We start from the raw sequence: 19,387 nt of genomic DNA, 5'->3' as shown, positions 1-19,387 counted from the left end.
AAAAAGTACAAGGAAACTGAGATGGCACCAACAGTTGGGCAACTCAGATCAGTAATCTGTAAATGAGAAGAAGCCTTTAAAAAATATAGGCACTAAAATAGTTATTGCCCGAGGACTACACTATGAGGAAATAGAAAAGGCATGCAACTCCTTTCTCAGCAAGCCAGCCTCCAGAACCCCACAGCTTAGGTCCCATCCTTTGACAGCTTTGCTAAGCTCTCCAGTGCTTTACTTTGCATTTGAAATGGCAGCAGCAAGATCAAAGCTGCTGCTTGACCTGCCCATTACACAGCTGTCCAAAAAAGGTGTCTTATCACTTAGTTTTACATGCTTTCTCTGTGTCTTCCAAGCCTCCAGGTCTGGTCTCTCTTTCCAGGCCAGCATTCCTGCCAAAGGCCCTGACTGATGCCATAAAGATGCCCTCACACTTCTCCACTCCCTCTTTCCTCCCAAATCTCTCCCAGAGAGGAGCTGCCAGCTGAGCCTTCTCCCCATGTTCTGATGTACTTGCCAAGCACTCTTACCCTGTCAGCTAACTAACTAAATACTTCTTCCTAGTCTGAGAAAACAATGTCAGTTACTATTTAATGGTGGTGTAAATAGGAAAGTGAAGCACTTTGAAGTTTAATTTATTGCACAGTTACTGTGATGTATACGTAACAGTTTTTCCTCTACCACTTATTGTATATATTCTATAGGCTAAGCAAGCAGCAGGAAGACTTAGTTGATGCATCTCTGTTCCCTTGCTGAGGTTAGGGGAGGGAGGTAAGAAGCTGCCAGCTGCAGGACTTGGATAAGCTCACTGCACCATCACAGCAATCTTCCCCAGTGCTGCGATAATACCATCTGCTTTGCTGTTTGAAGTGTCCTTTAGCCAGATGAGAAGCCAGCAGAGCTGTTACTGGCCATTAGACCCATCTTGTAGCCAATATTTGTAAACCGATAGCCAATGCAATAAATCAGTAGCCAAGTGCTTGCAAAATGCTGTTGTGTCTAAGTGGCTGGGTGTTCTTTCATCCCATTTTGTGTGTGTATGTATAAGAGTCCTGGAGATTAAAACACACTGCTTACCCATCTGAGCCCAGGAAGACCTAACCAGTTCCAGCCAGAACAACCTCAGCCCCTACCAGGAAGGGAAAGGGTGTACTCTGCCCTGAGCTTGCTTGAGGGTGCATCCAACCACAATGCAGCTGCCAGGAGGAAATAGGGTGGGAGGGGGGAAGGCAGGGCCCAGTTGCCCACTTCATAGCTGAAACATTAAAGACATTCAGCAGCCTGTACGTGTCTCTTCATTATCAATTAGCCCCCTAGGACTACCTCACAGGGAATAAGAATTTGGACCTAGGGTCTCACCAGCTCAAGAGCATTCATTTCAAGCAGTAATCTGGCCTTTCAAAAATTGCAAGAAATCTTGGCCCATTCTGAGGGAAAACTGAAACACTTCCACTTCACACACAAACCACCACAGTGTGCACAGATTATTACTGTGCACAGCAACTATTAACACAGTGACCCTGCCGTAGGTCTCTCTTGCATCCCCATCAGCAGTTCCTCTATGTCCCTGTGGTTGGCCAGGAAAGGAAAGAGGTGGCAAGAGCCTCTCGACCACCAGGGAAAGCTCCAGCCTGGGGCTCCCTTTTCCTTGTGGGCCCTCCTCGTTCCAACGGTCAGCTGGAAAAGCTGCAGAAGCCGTTTCCCTCTTCCTCCACCCGTAGTCGATCCCTCCCCTGCTGACACTGCTGCCCTACACTGTTGCCCCGCGAAGGCCGTGGCACGGCCCGGCCCGGCGCGGTGGCGGCTGCTGGCGAAGGGGAGATGTGGGGCACCTCGGTGTGAGCCCCACGGCCACACGCTGCTTCCGCTGGGGAAACGGCGACACCGCAGCTGCAGAATGTGCTGACCTCAGCAGCGGGTCCCCCCTCCCGGCGCACGGAGCCCTCAGCAGTAAAGGCCCTGCTGCCATTGTGGGCAGGATTGGATGCTTCCATGTATTCATTTCGCTTTAATGAAGGCGCATTCCTCAGAGGAGAAATATTTACATTCAGCTTCCCAGGTGGTCACCTTCACCCAGATGACACACAAACAGGCAGCCCCCCGCTCCCTTTTCCAATCCAAGCCTCTTTAGAGGGCTCAGGAGGAGGGGAGACGGGGGGGGGGGGGGGGGGGGGGGGGGCTGCTGAGGGAGCAGAATAGAGAAGGGAACAAAATGCTAATAAATCAGCCAGCCAGCCCTTTTCCCCTCCCCTCAGTGGAGTCAATGGAAAGTGTCATTTCACATGCTAATCCCCCTCCGATCTCTTTACAACACCTTTTCCGAAAAGTGTTTGGGAAAAGTCCTTGTGGCCCGTTTACAGCTCCCCGCCGCTTCAGATTCCTTCTTGTCTAAGGCCGCGGCCCCGGTGTGGGTCTCTCCCTCCAGCAGGGCTCCTTACAAAAAACATCTCAACAAAGACTTTGGAGTTCATCAGCCTCCCACTGAAATTCACAGCTGCTGAACAAACTAATCCCCTCTCTTGGCCTTTCTTCCTTTCAATGGGTTCTTGGCTTCAAAGACACTTTGGGAAAGGACTTTGTGGGGACTCACACTGCTCCCTCAATAGAAGTTAGTGCAAGCATTATCTTCAGAGCAAGTGGCTTTACAAACAAATACTGCCTAACAATCTCTGCCCCTCCAGCTCCCCCAAACACACACAAGCCTAGCCTGCAGACATGATGTTATCTGCCACAGGATTAGAGCTCTGTTCTCTGTGGCCAGGGATCCTTTCCTACTGCCCCCTTCCCCCCAAATTCTTTGTCAACAAAAAGGCCTACTCACCCAACTGAAATTGCTTTCTCTAGTGCCCGAGTGCTGTGAAACCATGTGCCCGCATGGGAGGGGGCAGTGCCCACTGCCCGTAGACCAGAAGCGGTTGCCAGCCAGCAAAGAGGGTGCTATAAATGGAGGAGCACTTTCCAGTGGGGTTTGAAGGGTAATAATACCACACCAGGGCTGCAGAGACAGGGCTTCTCCCACAAGCCTCTCCAAGACTTACAAGCGAGTCACCTCACTTCCCCCGCCCCCGCTTGCTTTCACTACAAATACCTTCAGGGATGGTGCTTACAGGGGTAAACATGAAGCAAAACAGAGCAACAACGGGGCAGGTGGGAAGGACTCACGTCAAAGGTGGGATAAACAGCCAGTCTCTGCACAAGTCCTGGGTAGCAGCAGGTATGTGTGCTGGAGGGAACTACCATCAAATGTACCTGAGAAATACGTGGAAAATCTGTGCTTATCTCTCAGCAGTAGAAGTGGCCTGAGAGAGCAAAGGGCTGGACTACACAGGGTACAATAACTGAGTCCTAAAAGGCAGAATCTAGAAATGCCAGGCTTGATCTCAGAAGCTGGGACTTCCCTTATGCACTCATTAAGCAAATGCATGCCACCTGGGCTACCTGTGTTATGATCCGGTTTGGATGCTGCACAAGTGCTACCTTTGAAAATCAGCTTTGCGTGCCCCTGCTGGGGGACAGCTGTTAGGCCAGGCTATTTGCTAACTGCTCCAGTGCAAGCTGCAAAAGCTCTTCAAGACTCCTTCACACTGGGTGTTTGCCTCTGCCAGCAGCAGAACTACAAAAGTCTTGTTTCCCTTGAATGCATGTGCTGTGCCCCTAACACCCAAAACTCTCATAAACCCTGGGCCCTTCCCAGCAACAGCCCTTCACATTTTCACCATCCAAAAAATCTTTCCAAGCCTTTGCTTTCTCCCAAGTCATCCAGCCTTGGCCTATGCAATACAGTCTTGCATATTTCAGAGTTTCATGTGTGCTAACTGGCAGGCTTGTACATACATACTAGCTAGCTGATAGGAAAAAAATTACATCAGAATTTCTTTCTTTATAAGAAGCAAGTTTGATTCCCCCAACTTTTTCTCAGTAGTACATTTCAATTCAGCCTTCTTACCTCCTTAAAAGATTAAATGTAATTAGCCAACAGATTCCTAAGTTATTAACTAATGATAAGAACTGACAATTCAATGGTATAAATTTCCACACAGGTCCAATCCTTATCCTAGTTCAAGCAGCATGGCTTCAGTGGTGTAGCATTTATTTCCAGTGGGAGAGGATGTCATCAAGGGCTCTCTGTTTACTTACTGACATACTTCCAGCTCTTGATGTCGAGTGCAAAATCCCCAACACCACTGAGATTCCCCAAGAGAACCTGAGTCCAGCGGCCTTCTTGTGTCTGATGCAGATAAACATTCACAACTGACGTAGGCGATCTGGAGAAGATCAGTGCTCTGACCCTGCAGCCTTTGGGAGTGGGTAAGACCTGAAGTCTCATCACACCAGGATGGATTCTGCCCATAGCAGCAGAGCCCAAAATCTGGTTTGCCTCACACAGTTCTCAACTGCCCCCTCAGTGGGTGGCCATGCAGACTGAGGAAGAACCCCACAGCCAGAGGTGACAAGCCTATGAAAAAAAGCATCACAAAACACAGCTTTTATTTCACCATTCTGTAATTTCTCAGTGCATCAAACCGCAGCAATAGAAACAACACAGCAGCAACAAGGAGGCACTTTGACCTGGAAAGGAGAGAATGAGACATGTCCTCTTCCTCCCTTCTCTGATTCTCCTCCCTCCTAAGTCTCATGGTAGACTAGGCTGATTCATGTACGTCACTGAACCACAGGCCCACAATAGCATTATCACTCAAGCAGCAAGCAGAGAAAGCGGGGCCTGGCTGCATCCAAACCTTGGGAAGAAGCCTCACTCCCAGCTATGGATCAATGATTATGCTGCCTGGTTAGTAAGAAGGATGTTGAGAGAGAAGGCAAGGAGGGAGGAAGAGAGGGAAATATACACACACAGAGATGTGCCCGAAAATCCCATCTGCCTTCCCAGACTTCTTCCTCAGAACAGATATGCTTCATTCATCTATTCCCAGAGGAATTGCCACAGTGATGACAAGTCTCAGCACAAGCCAGATCTTCAAGTCCTGACAGCATCACCTCCTGCAGCATACTTCTACCACCATAGTGCCAAGAGGCTTTTGAGAACCACCTTTGCATGTATCTGTAACTGTAGACAGTATGAATGTACCATACCTGGAACAATGAGCTGTCTCTCCCTGCTCAAGTCTGGGCTGGTCAGGATAGCTCAAAGAAAATCTTTATGGGACTTAAACAATCCCTGCTGCTCTTAAAGTCCCTAGGCCATGTGAAAAGCCTGAAGTAGGAAGCCTTTAGATAACATCAGTGAGTAGAAGTCCAGCTGTGCTAAAATAAAAGAAGTTAAAAAGGCCAGGAGCCAGAGAGGGCAGCTTTTAGCCCCAAGACAGGATGTGACTGGCTCTGGGGAGAAGTGCACAGAGCACAACCTGCCAGCATTCCTGAATGGGAGAGTCCCAGGAATGGGAAAGGGAAATCATCCCTGGACCTGAAACATTATGGGCTTGAGCCTGCAGCTGATGGGGGAAAAGATAAAAAGGAAGGTGACAGAGTGTAAACAGGAGACTTGACTTTTGAAAACAAGAGAGCTGAAGAAGAAAGAGAACCAAAGCTGGCCCAGAGTAGATTAGTACTTAGCCCCAGTCATAGCAGGATACGAGTGCAGAGGGGTGAAAAGGTGAGTCAAGGATAAGAATGAAGAGAAAGAAGGAGCCAGGAGAGATCCTCACTGCAGCCCAACAGAGTGAGGACACACCAGCCTAGGTTCCCAAGGCAGCCTAGGTTCCCAAGGCAGCCCAGCTACCACTCAGGAAGTTTACTCTGCAGCAGGGAGTAGAGCCTGAGGCTCTTCTGTGGTGGTGCTGGAGGTACCAGCCCTGTTTGTTTCCTGAAAAATAAAAAGCAATGTCAGCCTAGAAGGGAAGGAGTTTCCCCTTTGTGCTAGGGATATAGGGAAGAAGAAGGACCTCTGTGCAATCTGGACAGCCTGAAATTGAGATCCCTGGGCTCGAAAGTGGCTTCAGACTAGTAAGAAAGAAGAGAGAAAGAACAGTCTCCAGGAGCTGCGGGCACCAGTGGGCTGACTGGAAAGTGGATGGGGCTAGGCGTGCTGGCCTAGCACAGTTCCAGGCACTGGCACAGACCTATTTCTCCAGAGTCAGAAGGAGAGTCCACAACTTGGAGCACGTCAACAGGTGAGGCAGTCCACCAGCTCTCAGTGTGCACTGTTCCAGCTGCTCCACACTTTACACATTCAGCTTGCCTGCAATGGTCATGAGGACTTTCAGGATGGGCATGAAACCAGACACTTCACTGAAACTGCTGCTGCTCACCACTTGGGTGTGAACCAGGAGACCTTGTGGGTAGTTCTTAGCCTCAATGCATCGGGCAATTTCATGGAGACCCATGAGGATGGTTGGAGAGAGCTGTGGAGAGGGAGCAGAAATGAGTCAGCATGTTCAGCAATATAACACAGGTCTCTCTCCCTCTATATCCTTCCTTACTGATGTCCACTTCACCAAACAGCACCTATACAGTAAAGCACTGGCAGGAAGGATAGTCTGCTTCTTCCCTTGCTTTCCCAGACTACAACAACTGCCAGCTGGCATCAGCAATTGGCATTAGCAACTTCAGAGTTTTCTAACCAAGTTACACTACACACTTAACCACCCCCAGTTGCCCCTTCCCATCTGGGATCTGTCTATGTGCCAGTATATTTCTTGAAGGGTAAAAACGCATTGCAAATACCTCCTCAGCTCTTCCTTACACTATGTCTGGGCCAAAGTTAGGAAAGAAGATACAAGGCTGTCTGGATTCATGGTCGCTACAAGGTTTGGCACTCCCCTTGTCTTCCCAGAGAGTATGTGCTGGTTACACTGGTACAGACACCAAGACCCACAACCCAGTGCAAAGGTGGGTTCAGGGAGCCAGCTGGACCACAAGGAATGGTGGCATCTACTTACCGCCTGCTCACGGAGCTTCTCATACAAACACTCCAGCCGCTGCAACGCGTCCTCCAGCTTCCTTCGTGTTTTCTGAAGCAAAACAGGTATTGCTTGTCTGCCACAGCTTCAAAGCCATCTCTCCAGAGCTCAAGTTCTCTCATTCAGTCCCTCCCTTCTTCTTTCCACAGCACCTTATAATTCAGCTGCATCGCAGCCTCTGACAGCCAGGGACTGAGATACAAATCAGCCATGCCCTCACTCTGCACATGTACATACATGTACATATATGCACATTCTCTCCCCAGGACAGAAGATGGACTGCCCCTTTTCCCATCTCCCAGCGTAGGCATTCCTCCCTTCTGCTAGTGCTTGCAGACCACAGGATAGAGTGACTACTTCCAAAGTGTGAGAAACATCCACTAGTTGACCCCTGGGGTGCTCAGACAAGCTCACCCTGACTGAACTCAGGCTCACCCAAGAAAGAGCATCTTCCTGGTCTCCTTAAGGAAAAGAGGGAACCTCTGGGTAACCACCAAGGAAAGTGCCTGAGTACTGAAGCTCTGATGAGACTGACTTCATTAACCCCATCCTGAGTAATCCACTCATGGGTAAGTTATTCCACGAACACAAATGCCTGGCTCTGGGCACTGCTGGAACAGGCCTGGAAGCCTGGAAGTTCAGGTGATTTGCACTGCTGTACAGAGACAGCTATTCAACCACCACCTAAGTCAAGTGCTTAAGCCCAAACCTACAGGCCTCTCTGTCCATACAGGGAACCTTTAGGTTATCCCCCAGACTGCTATGCTGCACTCTCAGAAAGCACAGAGCAAACACACTGAAGATGCTGCTCTAATTGCCTGACTCTGGGATAGCAATCTGGGCTCAGTTTTCATCCTAACATCTACCAAGCAGAGGTATTCTGGAAGGCTTCTTAGTGGCCCCAAGCCTGGGGAAGACTTAGCAACCTAACACAATGTGCAAACACTGCTTTTCTGCTTCCAGACAGTCTGGCCTGACACATTCACCCAATGTGACATATGCCAACAGACTTCCAGGAACCAGGGTGGAGAAATTACAGTGACATGGACACAAAGATTGTTTGGCTTTCTTTTCCACCTGGGATATCTCAGCCTTTCCCTCTAAGCTCTAAAGATAGCTGGTAATACCAGCTCTGCAGCAACTATCTGCAGATCAAGCCAGTGAAACTGAATTAGCTGAGTAAATTCTTCTACTTTCCTTAAAAGAAAGAGCCAGGAGGACAGAATCATCACTCCAAGAAGGCAATGAGAAGCAGAGCATAAATACTAGAGACTTCATCTCAGTTCCCAAAGATGAACAAGCCTGCAGCCTAAAGGAAAGAGGCAGATGGAGATTGACTTGGTTATAGGGACAAGACTTTTCCACTCTCTACCAACTGTAAGAAGGAAGCACCAGTCAAACATCTATAAGGGAAAAAAAATCAAAGATCAGAGAAGGGAGGACTTACTGGATCAGTGGCAACAGCCGAGCAGCGTTGCACCAACCCTTCAAATGTGGCCTTCAAAGCCTGGTGCTCAGGGGGCAGCTCCTTCCTCTCAATGCTCTCCACAGGTAGCTGGTGATACTGACAGAGAAAAAAAGCAGCTGAATGAATGCAACAGGAGCATGAAAGGCTAGAGCAGGTAGATTCCCCTCCTGAAACTAGAGAACAGAAGGAATTTCACCCCTTCACAAACCCAGAGAATACTGGAAGCACAGAGTTAGGTTATCATCTTCAGACTGTGATACAGCTCCAGGCCTCTGGATTCTCAACTCACAGCAGACTGACAGCCTGCCTGGTCTCCCTCTCTCCCACCCATACCCAGGTGTCATTTTTTCAACCTGGCAACTCCTCTAATACTCAGGCAGAGATGCCTTGTAAGGGCTAGGGAGCAGCATAAGCCCTCTTCAGCTGCCAAGTAAAAAGAACCTCAAAAGCCGAGTTGTTTTTCTACTTGACAAGATGCTGGTGGCTGGGGAATGCCCCACTTTCTCTGATACCTGTAGGCTGCCTTCCTTGGGTGCTCCTGGAGGTGACTGGCCAGATTCTTGCAACCTGGATAGCTGAGGATTGATCCCTTGGGGTTCAGCAGGCAGGCCCATTACTGGAGCTGTGATGGGGGCCAGAGGAGTAAATTTCTCGGGCAACTGTCAGCAAAGAAAGGAAAGAAAAAAGAAAAATCAAGAAAACCAAGTCCAAGCAAGAAGGGTTGGCTGCCTCTCCACAGAAAAATTCAACTTCCTTTCTAACTTGAAGAGTTATGTCTCCAGTTCTCAAGATGTTGTGTTACACATCCCTGTTCTTTCAGCCCCCTGACTAAGAGAATGGGGCCCTTCCTCTTGCATCCTAGATGAACAGTCAAAGCGACAGCAAGAAAACCCCTCTGGGATTGTTCAATCAAACAGATCCGTTACCCCTGAAAGCACTGGTCCTCAGAAAGCCGCCTGGTCTCTGCAACGGCACGAGTCCTGAATGTAGAGATTAGCAGCAGTGAAGTGTCCAACTGAGCAAGTACTGGGGAAAATCCCACGACATGGGGGGAGATTCCCCTTGCAAACACTTCATCATGCCCCTGCTAAGCCAGAGAGTCATGACAGATTCTCTCCAACAGGGCTAGATCAAAAGGAGATGGCTTTAACAAGAGGCTAATCCTGTTGTAGTGAGCACAGCCTGAAGCAGGTTCCCAGCTATGCTGCCAGAAAAAAGGGCGAGAAGTCTGTTCCAATCTAAAAAAGAGGAGTGGGGGGTGGGAAGGATGCCAAAGAAGCTTCTCGTCACACCTGCCAGCAGGCAGCAATGATAGAAATGGGGTACTGAGAGCATTTGTTGCAGAAGAGCTCAGCTCACAGGCCCTCCAGTGCAATCACGACAAGGCAGAGAGCTGCAGGACCAACATGGCAGGTAGCTCACAGCTACACCTGTCTCAACTTCTCTCAGCACAAGTGCCTTATCATTTGGTATCGGCATCTGAGGAAAATCACTGTTGGTCCCTCTGAGCTGAGGGAAAATGCTGCCACCAGCTGTCAGGTGTGAAGGGAACGTGACCTCCTCAGCCACTATCAAAAAAATTGTATAGGCAAGGGCATAAGATTAAATCCATACTAACAACAAATTACTGTAGCCAGCCTGGGAAGTACTGACAGAGGATGCAACATTAGAGCTGATAACGATGTCACAAAACAGCCACCCTGCAGAATAGCATGTGGCTTTGGATGGCAAAGAGTCAAGATTACTTAGACTCCAGTCCTAGCCGTGCATGCATTGCAGACATAGACAGAGCTACAGGGACAGAGACCTGTGGACTTTGACAGCGAGCATGTATAGGAATGTATCTGTTACATGGAACTCGCTGGCTAAAAGACAACCAACACATATTGTAGCTTAAAACTTACCTTTTTCTTTTGAAGGCCTCCTCTTCCAGTAGAGGAGTCACTCCAAGATTCCTGAGCTGCCAGGACAGAGGACAAGACACAAACCTCAGACTGTGAGAAGGTGGCTGCAGCAACAATTCATGGTTGCTTGCACAGTTTAGAACTTCCTTCAGGAGAAGGCCCTTTGGCTCCAATTCCCTTGTCATTGTACCTTTAGACTGTTTCAACTGAGGAATTTCAAACCCAGCTCACAGGCCCATGAGATGCTCTTGCTTAGCTTTCCCTTTCTTAATTTCATTCTTAGTATCCAAGTATGTGCACAGCCTTCATGAGGTGATGTCTGATCGGACTGAACTGGCACACACCCACTCCCACACAGAAAACTTTTTCTGGAACTACCTGAAGCTTTCTGGATCCTGTATAAGCTGCAGAAGTCAACCTCAGAGTCAGGCTGGAAGCTTGGTGGGGACCTGCATAAGTGTGCACCTCACAGTTCAGGAAGTTCTTGGGGTTCTCCAGAGAATTTGGCACTGTGGTAGCACAGCAAGAGGTATGCTGCAGGTGAGAGGGCTTTTCACCAGCACTTACAGGAGTGCTCATGGTGGCAGTCCAAAGCCACACAGGCTGTTCTGATAAAGGTGGAAAGATTTAGGGGTGGGTTCCCTTCCAAAATCATGTTCAGAAACAAAGCTTAGCAAAATTTGCTGACTGCCAAATGGAAAGGAATAGACTTAACCAGTCTGCCTTGGGAGCAGAGGGGTGTCTCATCAGATGCTTCTGTGGTACTCTAACCTCACTCCAGGTAATTTAAAATCCATCAGACAACATGACATCACTTCTGCCCACTCTTCATTCTGTAAAGGTCAAATTGCAACTACCTTGTCTGCTGCTGTCCTGTAAGGGTACCTGCATCTTTAGACAAAATCCCAGTATTAATAACCTCAAGCCCATGAGAGAGGAATAATCTGTGAGAAAACGGAATAATTCTAAGCGGCAATAACAGAATTGCTGGAGCTCAGAGCCACACTTAATGAGCTACTGATCCTGAACTGAGCTTTAAAAATCACAGGGGAAAGATGCAAAAGGTGCTTCATTACTTTAATTACCTTTATTATTAAAATTCTGGCAGCCTCTTCTTGCCCTCCCTTTTCCCATGATTTCAAGACTCGCTCTCTGATGAGTTTGGATCAGTAGTTTAATTAAGTTGGCACCTATTTCTAGCTTGGGGATTCTGTGCCCTAGAACTCTGCTGGCCCCCACTGAGCCTGTGGCCTAGCAATCCTTGGCACTATTCCAACCCAGTGGCACTGTATCCTCACTGGAAACAGCTATTTAAATTATGCTCTTTAAGCCAGGCACTTAATCATCAGACACGAGAGACAACAGACCCTGCTGCATTTTGCTGGGGTGAAATGCTATCTTTCCTACACTACTTGTGAAATAGGATTTCTCACCATCCCTGAAAGGAGTGCCCCATGGCAGCAGTCTCCAGCAATGCCTGTCCTAGAAAAAACAAGACCACCAGAGACTGGAATCAGGGATTATCCTGGCCAGAAAGGAGATAAGACAACATGTTGCTGTCCTTCACCCTGTCCCTGACACTCTCAGGAACTTGGGATTTCTACAAGTAGAGGTGTCTCTTCATTGTGTTAGTAATGATGCTCATGAGCTGTAGATACTATGTTCAGGAATTTTCAAAGCAAGCAATTTTGGCCAGTCAGACTGAATGATTTTACAGTTCCATTTCAGATTAAGAAAAATACAAATCAAAACCAGAACAATAACAGCAGGCAAGAAAGCACTCTCAAGGAAGCCAGTTTGCACTGCTGAACCAGGCATGCTATACATTGCCATTAAAACTGGGGGGAAATGCTGCTAAGGAAAAGGGAATTTCTCAGCAGTGAATTCCTGAAGGGCATCTTCAGCCTAAGGAAGTGCTTGAAATCCTTGTCATGGAATCATCTTCTCTTTAACAGAGAGAAACTGAGGTATTTTGTTTCTCTGCTGAAGGGACAACTCCCTCTCTGGAGTCCCACTTCACACAGCCAGACCTGCTTGGTGGTGTAAGTGCCTGTAAGTACTTGGATTTCCTAAATAAAGCTGTGAGGTTTGTGCCTGGCAGATGGTCCCTCCAAAGAGCACCAATCACTGCAGTGACAGACCAGTAAGACATTGAGTCTTACCCTACTGACAATGCAGACTGGAAAATGACTACCCTCCACCACCAATGAATCCCAAGGGGAGAAATCAGTACTAAGCATCAGTCAGAAAACCCCCTGGGTCCAAATTTTCCCCAATAGTTGAACTAAGATTCAAAGCCAAACCTCACCCTTTAACTAAAGCCAAAAGGGCTTTCCAGTTCCTCTTGGAAGAGAGCCCCCAAATTCTGCTGGGGAAGCTCTACTCCACCACTGCTTCTGCTGGGACTCACCTCTTCCAAACCACAGGCAGAAAGCACAAGAAAAACCGTGTACAAGGCTGGGAGTGTAACAGGGAGAAAATGAGAGATAAGTTAAAACCACTGGCCTGTTCCTTGCTTAGAGAACCAAGACAGGAAAACTGTCTGCTTCCCTGTCCTGCTGGCCCAGAAACTGCCTGAAAAGACAGAGACTGAAAATGGTCTAATACCTCCAGAACTGGAGGAAAATAGAGAAGGAAAAAGGGGGAGAACCTGTTTTCTGTACCTAAACTAATGAGTAATAGCATAGTACTTTTATTTCACTTCCAATATCCCCAGCTGTCACTTACTAGTCCTCAGGACAGGTCTGTTCCCTACCCCAGCTGTACAGCTCCCCAGGCATGCAACGAAACCACAAACAGCAGTGAGCATGCACGCATGCACACACATCAATACATGCACACATTTCACTAGAAGCAGCAATACTGCCTGCCCCACAGGTCTGGAGATTTCTCTGGGTACTACCTGCATGATCCACGTGGGGATCTAGCCAAGGGAAGAAACCTGAAAATCAAGGCAGGGTGGAAAAGGCATGATCACCAACAGCTTTCACTCACTGAGTAATTTCACCGGACTACTATACCAAAAAGCTTTTCAGGAAGGAATTTGTCCAGCTGTAGCTTAGAGCCTTTGTGTGTAGTCCCCACAGACTTCACACAGTGGGATTTGCTATCCTTGGTTAAACACAGGTCAGCAAAGGATTTCGGGTGAAGGCAAACATCATAGCCTCAGTTCCTTCACTCTCAGAATATGTGTGGCTTGGAGAAGCATCTGCTCAAAAATCTATGGATTGTCAGCCTTGTTGTTAGGGATCTCCACAGCCTGGCTGAACCTGTTCCTTGAGATGGCAAACAAAGCATTAACAAACACCAGATATGGTGATATTCTGGGAAATAGAAGGAATGCCCATCCATGGGGAACTAGGTCCAACAACCCTCTTTCTCTTCATCATGCTACCAAGGACTTCACATGCCAGACTGGATTCAAACTATAGACCCAGAGGGGTCTACAACACTGCAGAGGGGAATCCAGAAGTGATTCCCAGACAAGCCCTTTATGACAACAGGAGAAAAATGGGAGCACTAGACTACAGCAGACAGAGAAATTTAATCCTGAAGCTAAGTAAGGGGTATCTCATGGAGAGGGAAGCAGCACCCTGCTCTCCCACCATTTCAAATGCACTTCTCATGTAGGTTGCATAAAAGCAAGGGCGGGATGAGCAAACCTTCCACCAGGAGTTCCAAGGGAACCACCACCCTTTCTGTCAGAGCAGATGCCTATTTAGGGTGCATGGAGGACCTGAAGAGACAACATCTTGCAACCACAGCCTGGGAGAAAGAACAACTGAACAGGCTGAATGAAACTGTTACCATTGTTTTGTTTCACCACTACAGCAAGACTCAGCACTCTGTGCCTGTAAGGTTTGCCTCAGCACTACCTCCAGTCTCTGTGGGGACAGACCAGACCTCAGAAGATCCATGTCCATCATGTACTACAAACCCCATCTCGGCTTGTCCTGGACACACAAGTCACACAAGCAGTACTTACCTGTGGGAGGAGGAGGAATGGCTGCTGGCAAGGGTTTAGTAGATGGAGCTCCAGGACCGCCCTGAGGATAACCCATGTTCATGGGGCAGTTGAAAGGTGCTGAAGAGTAGTCTAGAGGAGACTGGCTTGCCACAGGGAGAGGACAAGCTGCAGAAAGCTGAGATGATGGGACTGAGGCTGGAGTGAAGAGGGCAGGTCTGGGTGGTGGAACACCAGGAGACATCATGGGCATGGGCTGTCCTGGCAGAGACGGCTGGCTGGAGAAGGGAGCAGGACCAACAGGTCCGACTCCCACTGCTCCAAATGGCTGAGACTGTGGCACAGCTACAGACAACAGAGAGTGTATCAGCATCACTTGTTTCATGTGCCAACTACTCACAACACTATCCTTCTTGGTAGTAAGTCTTCCCTTCTTCAAGCCATACCCTTTAGTATCTGTGTCCCCCCTAGCCCAGGCTACATCACTCAAACTGCCACCAAGCCAGCTGTGGCTTTTCCACCCCTATGTATGCTTAGTATCAGTGCACATGCAGCAACAGTCACTACAGCTAGATGTGTCAGAGGCACTGAGAAGATTGTCAGGCGGCTGACTTGTTCTTTGTCAGTACAACAGGCCTGTGAGGAAAAAAGTACAGCAGCCACCCATATTGAAGGCTTTAACCTCAGGAAACCTAGAAAATGGACAAAACAATCAGACAATGCTTACCTGGCCCTGAGACAGTTGCTGGATTCAAGCCCAAGTTGTACTGTGGGTATGGGTGTCCTCTGGAATAGACACTTGTTTGTGGACCTGTGCTGGCTTGGGGAGGGGCTACATGGTGAGGTGCCACAGACATCGCTGGCACTGGCTGAGGTGTGAAGAGGGAAGGCACTGAAGGCTGAGATGGTGCTGAAGGGGCAAATGATGATTGATAGTTGGGCTGCAATTAAAAAACAAAGATCTTGCAAATGGCCAACAGATTCATATGCATACACATACTAGCAGATGAAATTTCTATCCCTGTCACTTCTCAGGCAAGAGAACTTGCTGCTGCTGTTGGTGCCCTGGATGCACTTGATCAAAGGCCTTTCCCACCACATAACTTGCTCAACAAGATGAGCACCACACTCTTCAGAGTATTCTCCAGCTCTCAAAAGGATTAGTCCTCAGGAGCAAGTTCCCATACAGTGACTTCCTGGAAGCACAACCGGACGAACGGAGGAACAATAATGGAATAATAGAGGTTGGTAGCAAAACTTTGCCAACAGTCTTCTTGTGCAAGAACTGAGATGAAGCCATACTACACTAATTTTACTAAGATATGAGGGTAACTTGAGCATAGGAAAATGACCACAGCCCCTTTCACCCTAAGATTTGAGATCTCAGTGGATCACTACACTAGTAACATTCTCCTCTAGGGACTGCGTGTAGGACAGGGCTTTGTGAAAAGATGCCAGACAGCTCACTTTTGGATAATCACAGAGCTTATGTTTGCTCCAGTGAAGGACATCACTGAGGAGTTCCTCAGTGTCTGCAATTCATGTCATCTCATATTACTTCACATGCCTTCCACAACCCAGTAGCCTTCCTCCCTCCTCCCAAGCCATGAACACCTGAGTTTAAGGCCTACCTTCTCTGGATGTCTGGGACCTGCTTTGTGGGCTGCTCCTTCAAGGGTGGAACCACCCTTGGCTGCTGGGGCTTTACTGACCCCTATGCTGACACGAGTGTAGGGAAAAGGGGGTGGCTGCTGATCACCCACATTGTCTCCTTGAGCATGAAAGAGCCGGTCTCGGAGCTGTTCAATCAGGAGCTGAAACAAACTGTGCTTTAGAAGAAGCACCTTGAGAGCCCCAGATGGAAAATGCTGGGGAGGCATTTAAAGTAGATCCTGACCTAAAGCACTATGAATCAAACTGCAAAACTAACCATCTCCCCAACAGCCACCAGGAAAAAAAACCTCAACAAATGGTAAATGACAGTCTGGGACATCACCTGCCGAACTCCCAGGCAGATGAAGTCTCACTGATCCTTCCTCCAGTCCTTAGAGTATTCCTTCCTCAAACCCTACCCACATTTAGGCACTAGATGGATTTGTTTCAAACTGCCAGGTGACCTCCCCATTCCCTTCCTCTACCAGCTAGTTTCAGGAAGAGAGGCAGCTTCCCTGGAGAGCTGCTTCCTAATGTTGTTCTCCATCATCCATTTTACAGTTCTATAGCTCTTTTCCTTTTCCCTGAATCAAAGGCACTACAAAGAAAATGCAAATGAAGACAAACCCCATTTCCTGGAACACCTTCCCCCCTCCCCCTCTATTCTCAAGTTAGCATAACTAAGGTGAAAGCTTAAGTCCTGCTGCATGTCAAAACCCCAGATCTCTCATACAAAGCACCATTTCCCCCCCTATACTACTCTTTCCCACAACAGCTTGCTGCTCACTCACCTCTTTAGAGCTGCTGGGTAGGTAATTCATTGCAGCTCCCAAGCAGCCTTGTGATGCCAGGAGATTGGCATATTGGGTGATTCGTTCTGCCAAGACAGGGCCTGGTGCTGGTCCTGCTGTGCCTCGGAGCATCTCAATGGACCTGCTCAGCACCATTACCTTCTCTATAAGATCCTGAATAAGCCAAGGGGAGCAAAGAAATAAGATTGCTCAGAATCTGACTAGCTGTACTGGTCCATCTCATGCTGAGACAATACCAGATGGCCCTCCCCACTTTCAGCTGACATTGGGTCCAGTGTGAACAGAAGTTACTTCCACTCTGCACCAAATACTGTCACTGATGACCATTTCCTCAGGTGCACTTGGAGAAAAACAGGAACCAAGAAGCAAACCCTGACATTGCTACTTTAACAGTAAGGGAAGAAAAGAAAATCAGAAGCCACAATAACATTTCAGTCAACTGTAATCTTTTTACTAGGAAGCTACTACTGTTACAAGCTCTCAGCTTGGAAGAGGAAGGCTTAAAACCATACCAAGGGAAATGCAAAAAACCTACTGTTGCTGACAAAAGGACCAGAAGGTTTTTAGTTACTCAAAACTCCTTAAACTCCTAGAAATCAAAGGAGTGTTTACAGCTGTGGAATGATACATGCTCATATCTGGCAACTGGGAGGAGGCCAGTTTCAAAAACAACCAGGAGTGCTAAAGATGTCTTTTTTCTTGCTTTTACTTACTAGTGGGATTACAAAACCAGGGAACTCCATAGCAGAAGGCATTATCTACAGATATCCAAGTGGAAGACTTGTCTAGCTCATTCTAGCAAGTGACAGACACAACAGGGCTTAGTGACTTAGGTTTAAATGTAATATTACTGAGATTAACTCAGTTGGTCAGAGCATGGTGCTGGTAACACCGAAGTTGTGGGTTCAATCCTCATATGGGCCATTCACTTAAGTGCTGGACTTGATCCTTGTGGGTCCCTTTCAACTTGGATTATTCTGTAATTCTGTGAAATAATCAATAGGAATGAGGAGAGGTAGGTAAAAACATTGACTTAGAAGTACCGATTCACCTGCAAGATGTGATTTCCCCTACGTGATCATTCTACTTGCAGTGGGAATAACATGGTCCAGACTCCATTTTATTTTGCTAAGGTTATTTTGAAGGTACAGCCAGATAACTGGAACATTAAGTTATACATGACAAGCACAGCAGCAAATGTACTCCCAGGCTACTACCAGTAAGAAAACAGGTACAGCTCAAACTTCCCTGAGAAAAAGGAAGCTCAGAGATGACATCAGTATGTAAGAGAGGCAGGTAGGCTGTAACTCCTGTCCATGGCTGGATTTATGTACAATGTAAACATACAAACACTGAATGATTAAGAGAGCAAGCCTCCTTTCAAAGTAGGCCCATAATTCAGGCTAGGAGATACCCTGGTGAGTACAAACAGGTCTCCACTGTCTGCTGGAAACCAGATACTCTGATGAGATAATGCAAACAGTTCAGGGCTACCAGACTGGCCTAAAGAAGAGTCAAACCAACATTATAGCACCTGTACCTGTAGGGCAAGTGGTGACGAAGTCTCATGGTTTTTCACCCAGCATTCCACCAACCTCTCCACATTGCCTGATGAGATATAGCAGAGGCAGGCGTCATTGGACAAGGCTGCATCTCCCTCCAACTCCAGGCGGGCACCCAGCATATCTAGAGAGGAAGAGATGTAGCCAACATTTAACACACTCCCCTTTTGAAGAGCTCATTAACCCCTATGTTTTGGATCTGCACCTAATTAGAATCATAGAATCATTTAGATCAGGAAAGACCACTATGATCAAGTCTAACTATAAACCTAGCACTGCCAGGTCCCACTAAACCAAGTTTTCAAGTGCCACATATACATGTTTTTTAAATAACTCCAGGGATGGTGACTCCACCACTTCCCTGGGCAGCCTGTTCCCAATGCTTGATAACCCGATGAGTGTAGCTGGTTTACCTAATGCCCAATTTAAACTTCCCCTGGTGCAACTTGAGGCTGTTTCTTCTTGTCCTATTACTTGCTATTTTGGAGAAGTACAACCTCCTTTTGGGTAGTTATAGAAAGCAGTAAGGCCACTCCAAACCTCCTTTTCTCTATGCAAAACAACCCCAGCTCCCTCAGCTGCTCCTCATAAGACTTGGGATCTAGACCCTTCACCAGCTCCATTGCATAACTGCTGGATAACACAGAAATGGGCATCAGGAAGGAACCCCAAAGCCAACTTGGTTGAAAAAAAAGTACTTTTTCTACATCTGCCAATTTTTGTATGTCTGCCCAACACATAAAAGAAAGAGAGGACAGATGAATTCAGTGAAAAGATCCAACACCTTTTTTTTTTTTTTTGAATTTCCAAAACAGATGTGGGAATCTCCAGGCAATAGTAGGGTGCTCAAACCTGTTTTAGATGGATTTAAGCCCACTGGACCTTTTACTGTAAAGGAAATACCTTTCTCTATGGAATAACAATCACTTTCTTCATGTCTCAGCTTAGTGATAGCATCTATCCTGTTTTTTTCCATGCTACTCCTAGAGGTCACAGGAAATACCCACATATGTAACTTCACACCATGATTCTCAGCTACAGTGTGCATCGATCATTCTCCTGACTCAACAGTCCACAATTATTCAAGTTCCAGGTAGCTGTAATGGGTAAGAA

At 47.5% G+C, this 19,387-nt stretch overlaps 1 protein-coding gene across 3 annotated transcripts in view; it reads right to left on the bottom strand.

The window, feature by feature from the left end:
• Window positions 1-4,465: 4,465 nt before the first annotated feature.
• The window catches only part of SEC31B (SEC31 homolog B, COPII coat complex component), a 35,308-nt gene continuing 20,386 nt past the window's right edge, over window positions 4,466-19,387 (bottom strand). For 2 of the 3 annotated variants that reach the window (XM_069019515.1, XM_069019516.1), the window contains exons 17-27: window positions 18,253-18,398; window positions 16,692-16,865; window positions 15,879-16,061; window positions 14,975-15,188; window positions 14,269-14,592; window positions 13,186-13,224; window positions 10,284-10,339; window positions 8,892-9,038; window positions 8,359-8,475; window positions 6,891-6,962; window positions 4,466-6,353 (exon numbers count right to left, since the gene is read on the bottom strand). In XM_069019515.1, coding sequence (XP_068875616.1) covers window positions 6,174-6,353; window positions 6,891-6,962; window positions 8,359-8,475; window positions 8,892-9,038; window positions 10,284-10,339; window positions 13,186-13,224; window positions 14,269-14,592; window positions 14,975-15,188; window positions 15,879-16,061; window positions 16,692-16,865; window positions 18,253-18,398 — 1,652 coding nt within the window. In that variant the 3' untranslated portion in view covers window positions 4,466-6,173. The remainder of the gene's footprint in view (window positions 6,354-6,890; window positions 6,963-8,358; window positions 8,476-8,891; window positions 9,039-10,283; window positions 10,340-13,185; window positions 13,225-14,268; window positions 14,593-14,974; window positions 15,189-15,878; window positions 16,062-16,691; window positions 16,866-18,252; window positions 18,399-19,387) is intronic. The other variant, XM_069019517.1, reaches the window with a different exon arrangement.

Source organism: Aphelocoma coerulescens, chromosome 6, assembly GCF_041296385.1.
Source record: "Aphelocoma coerulescens isolate FSJ_1873_10779 chromosome 6, UR_Acoe_1.0, whole genome shotgun sequence".
Lineage (NCBI taxonomy): Eukaryota > Metazoa > Chordata > Aves > Passeriformes > Corvidae > Aphelocoma > Aphelocoma coerulescens.
This window is presented reverse-complemented; position numbering and strand designations above follow the sequence as displayed.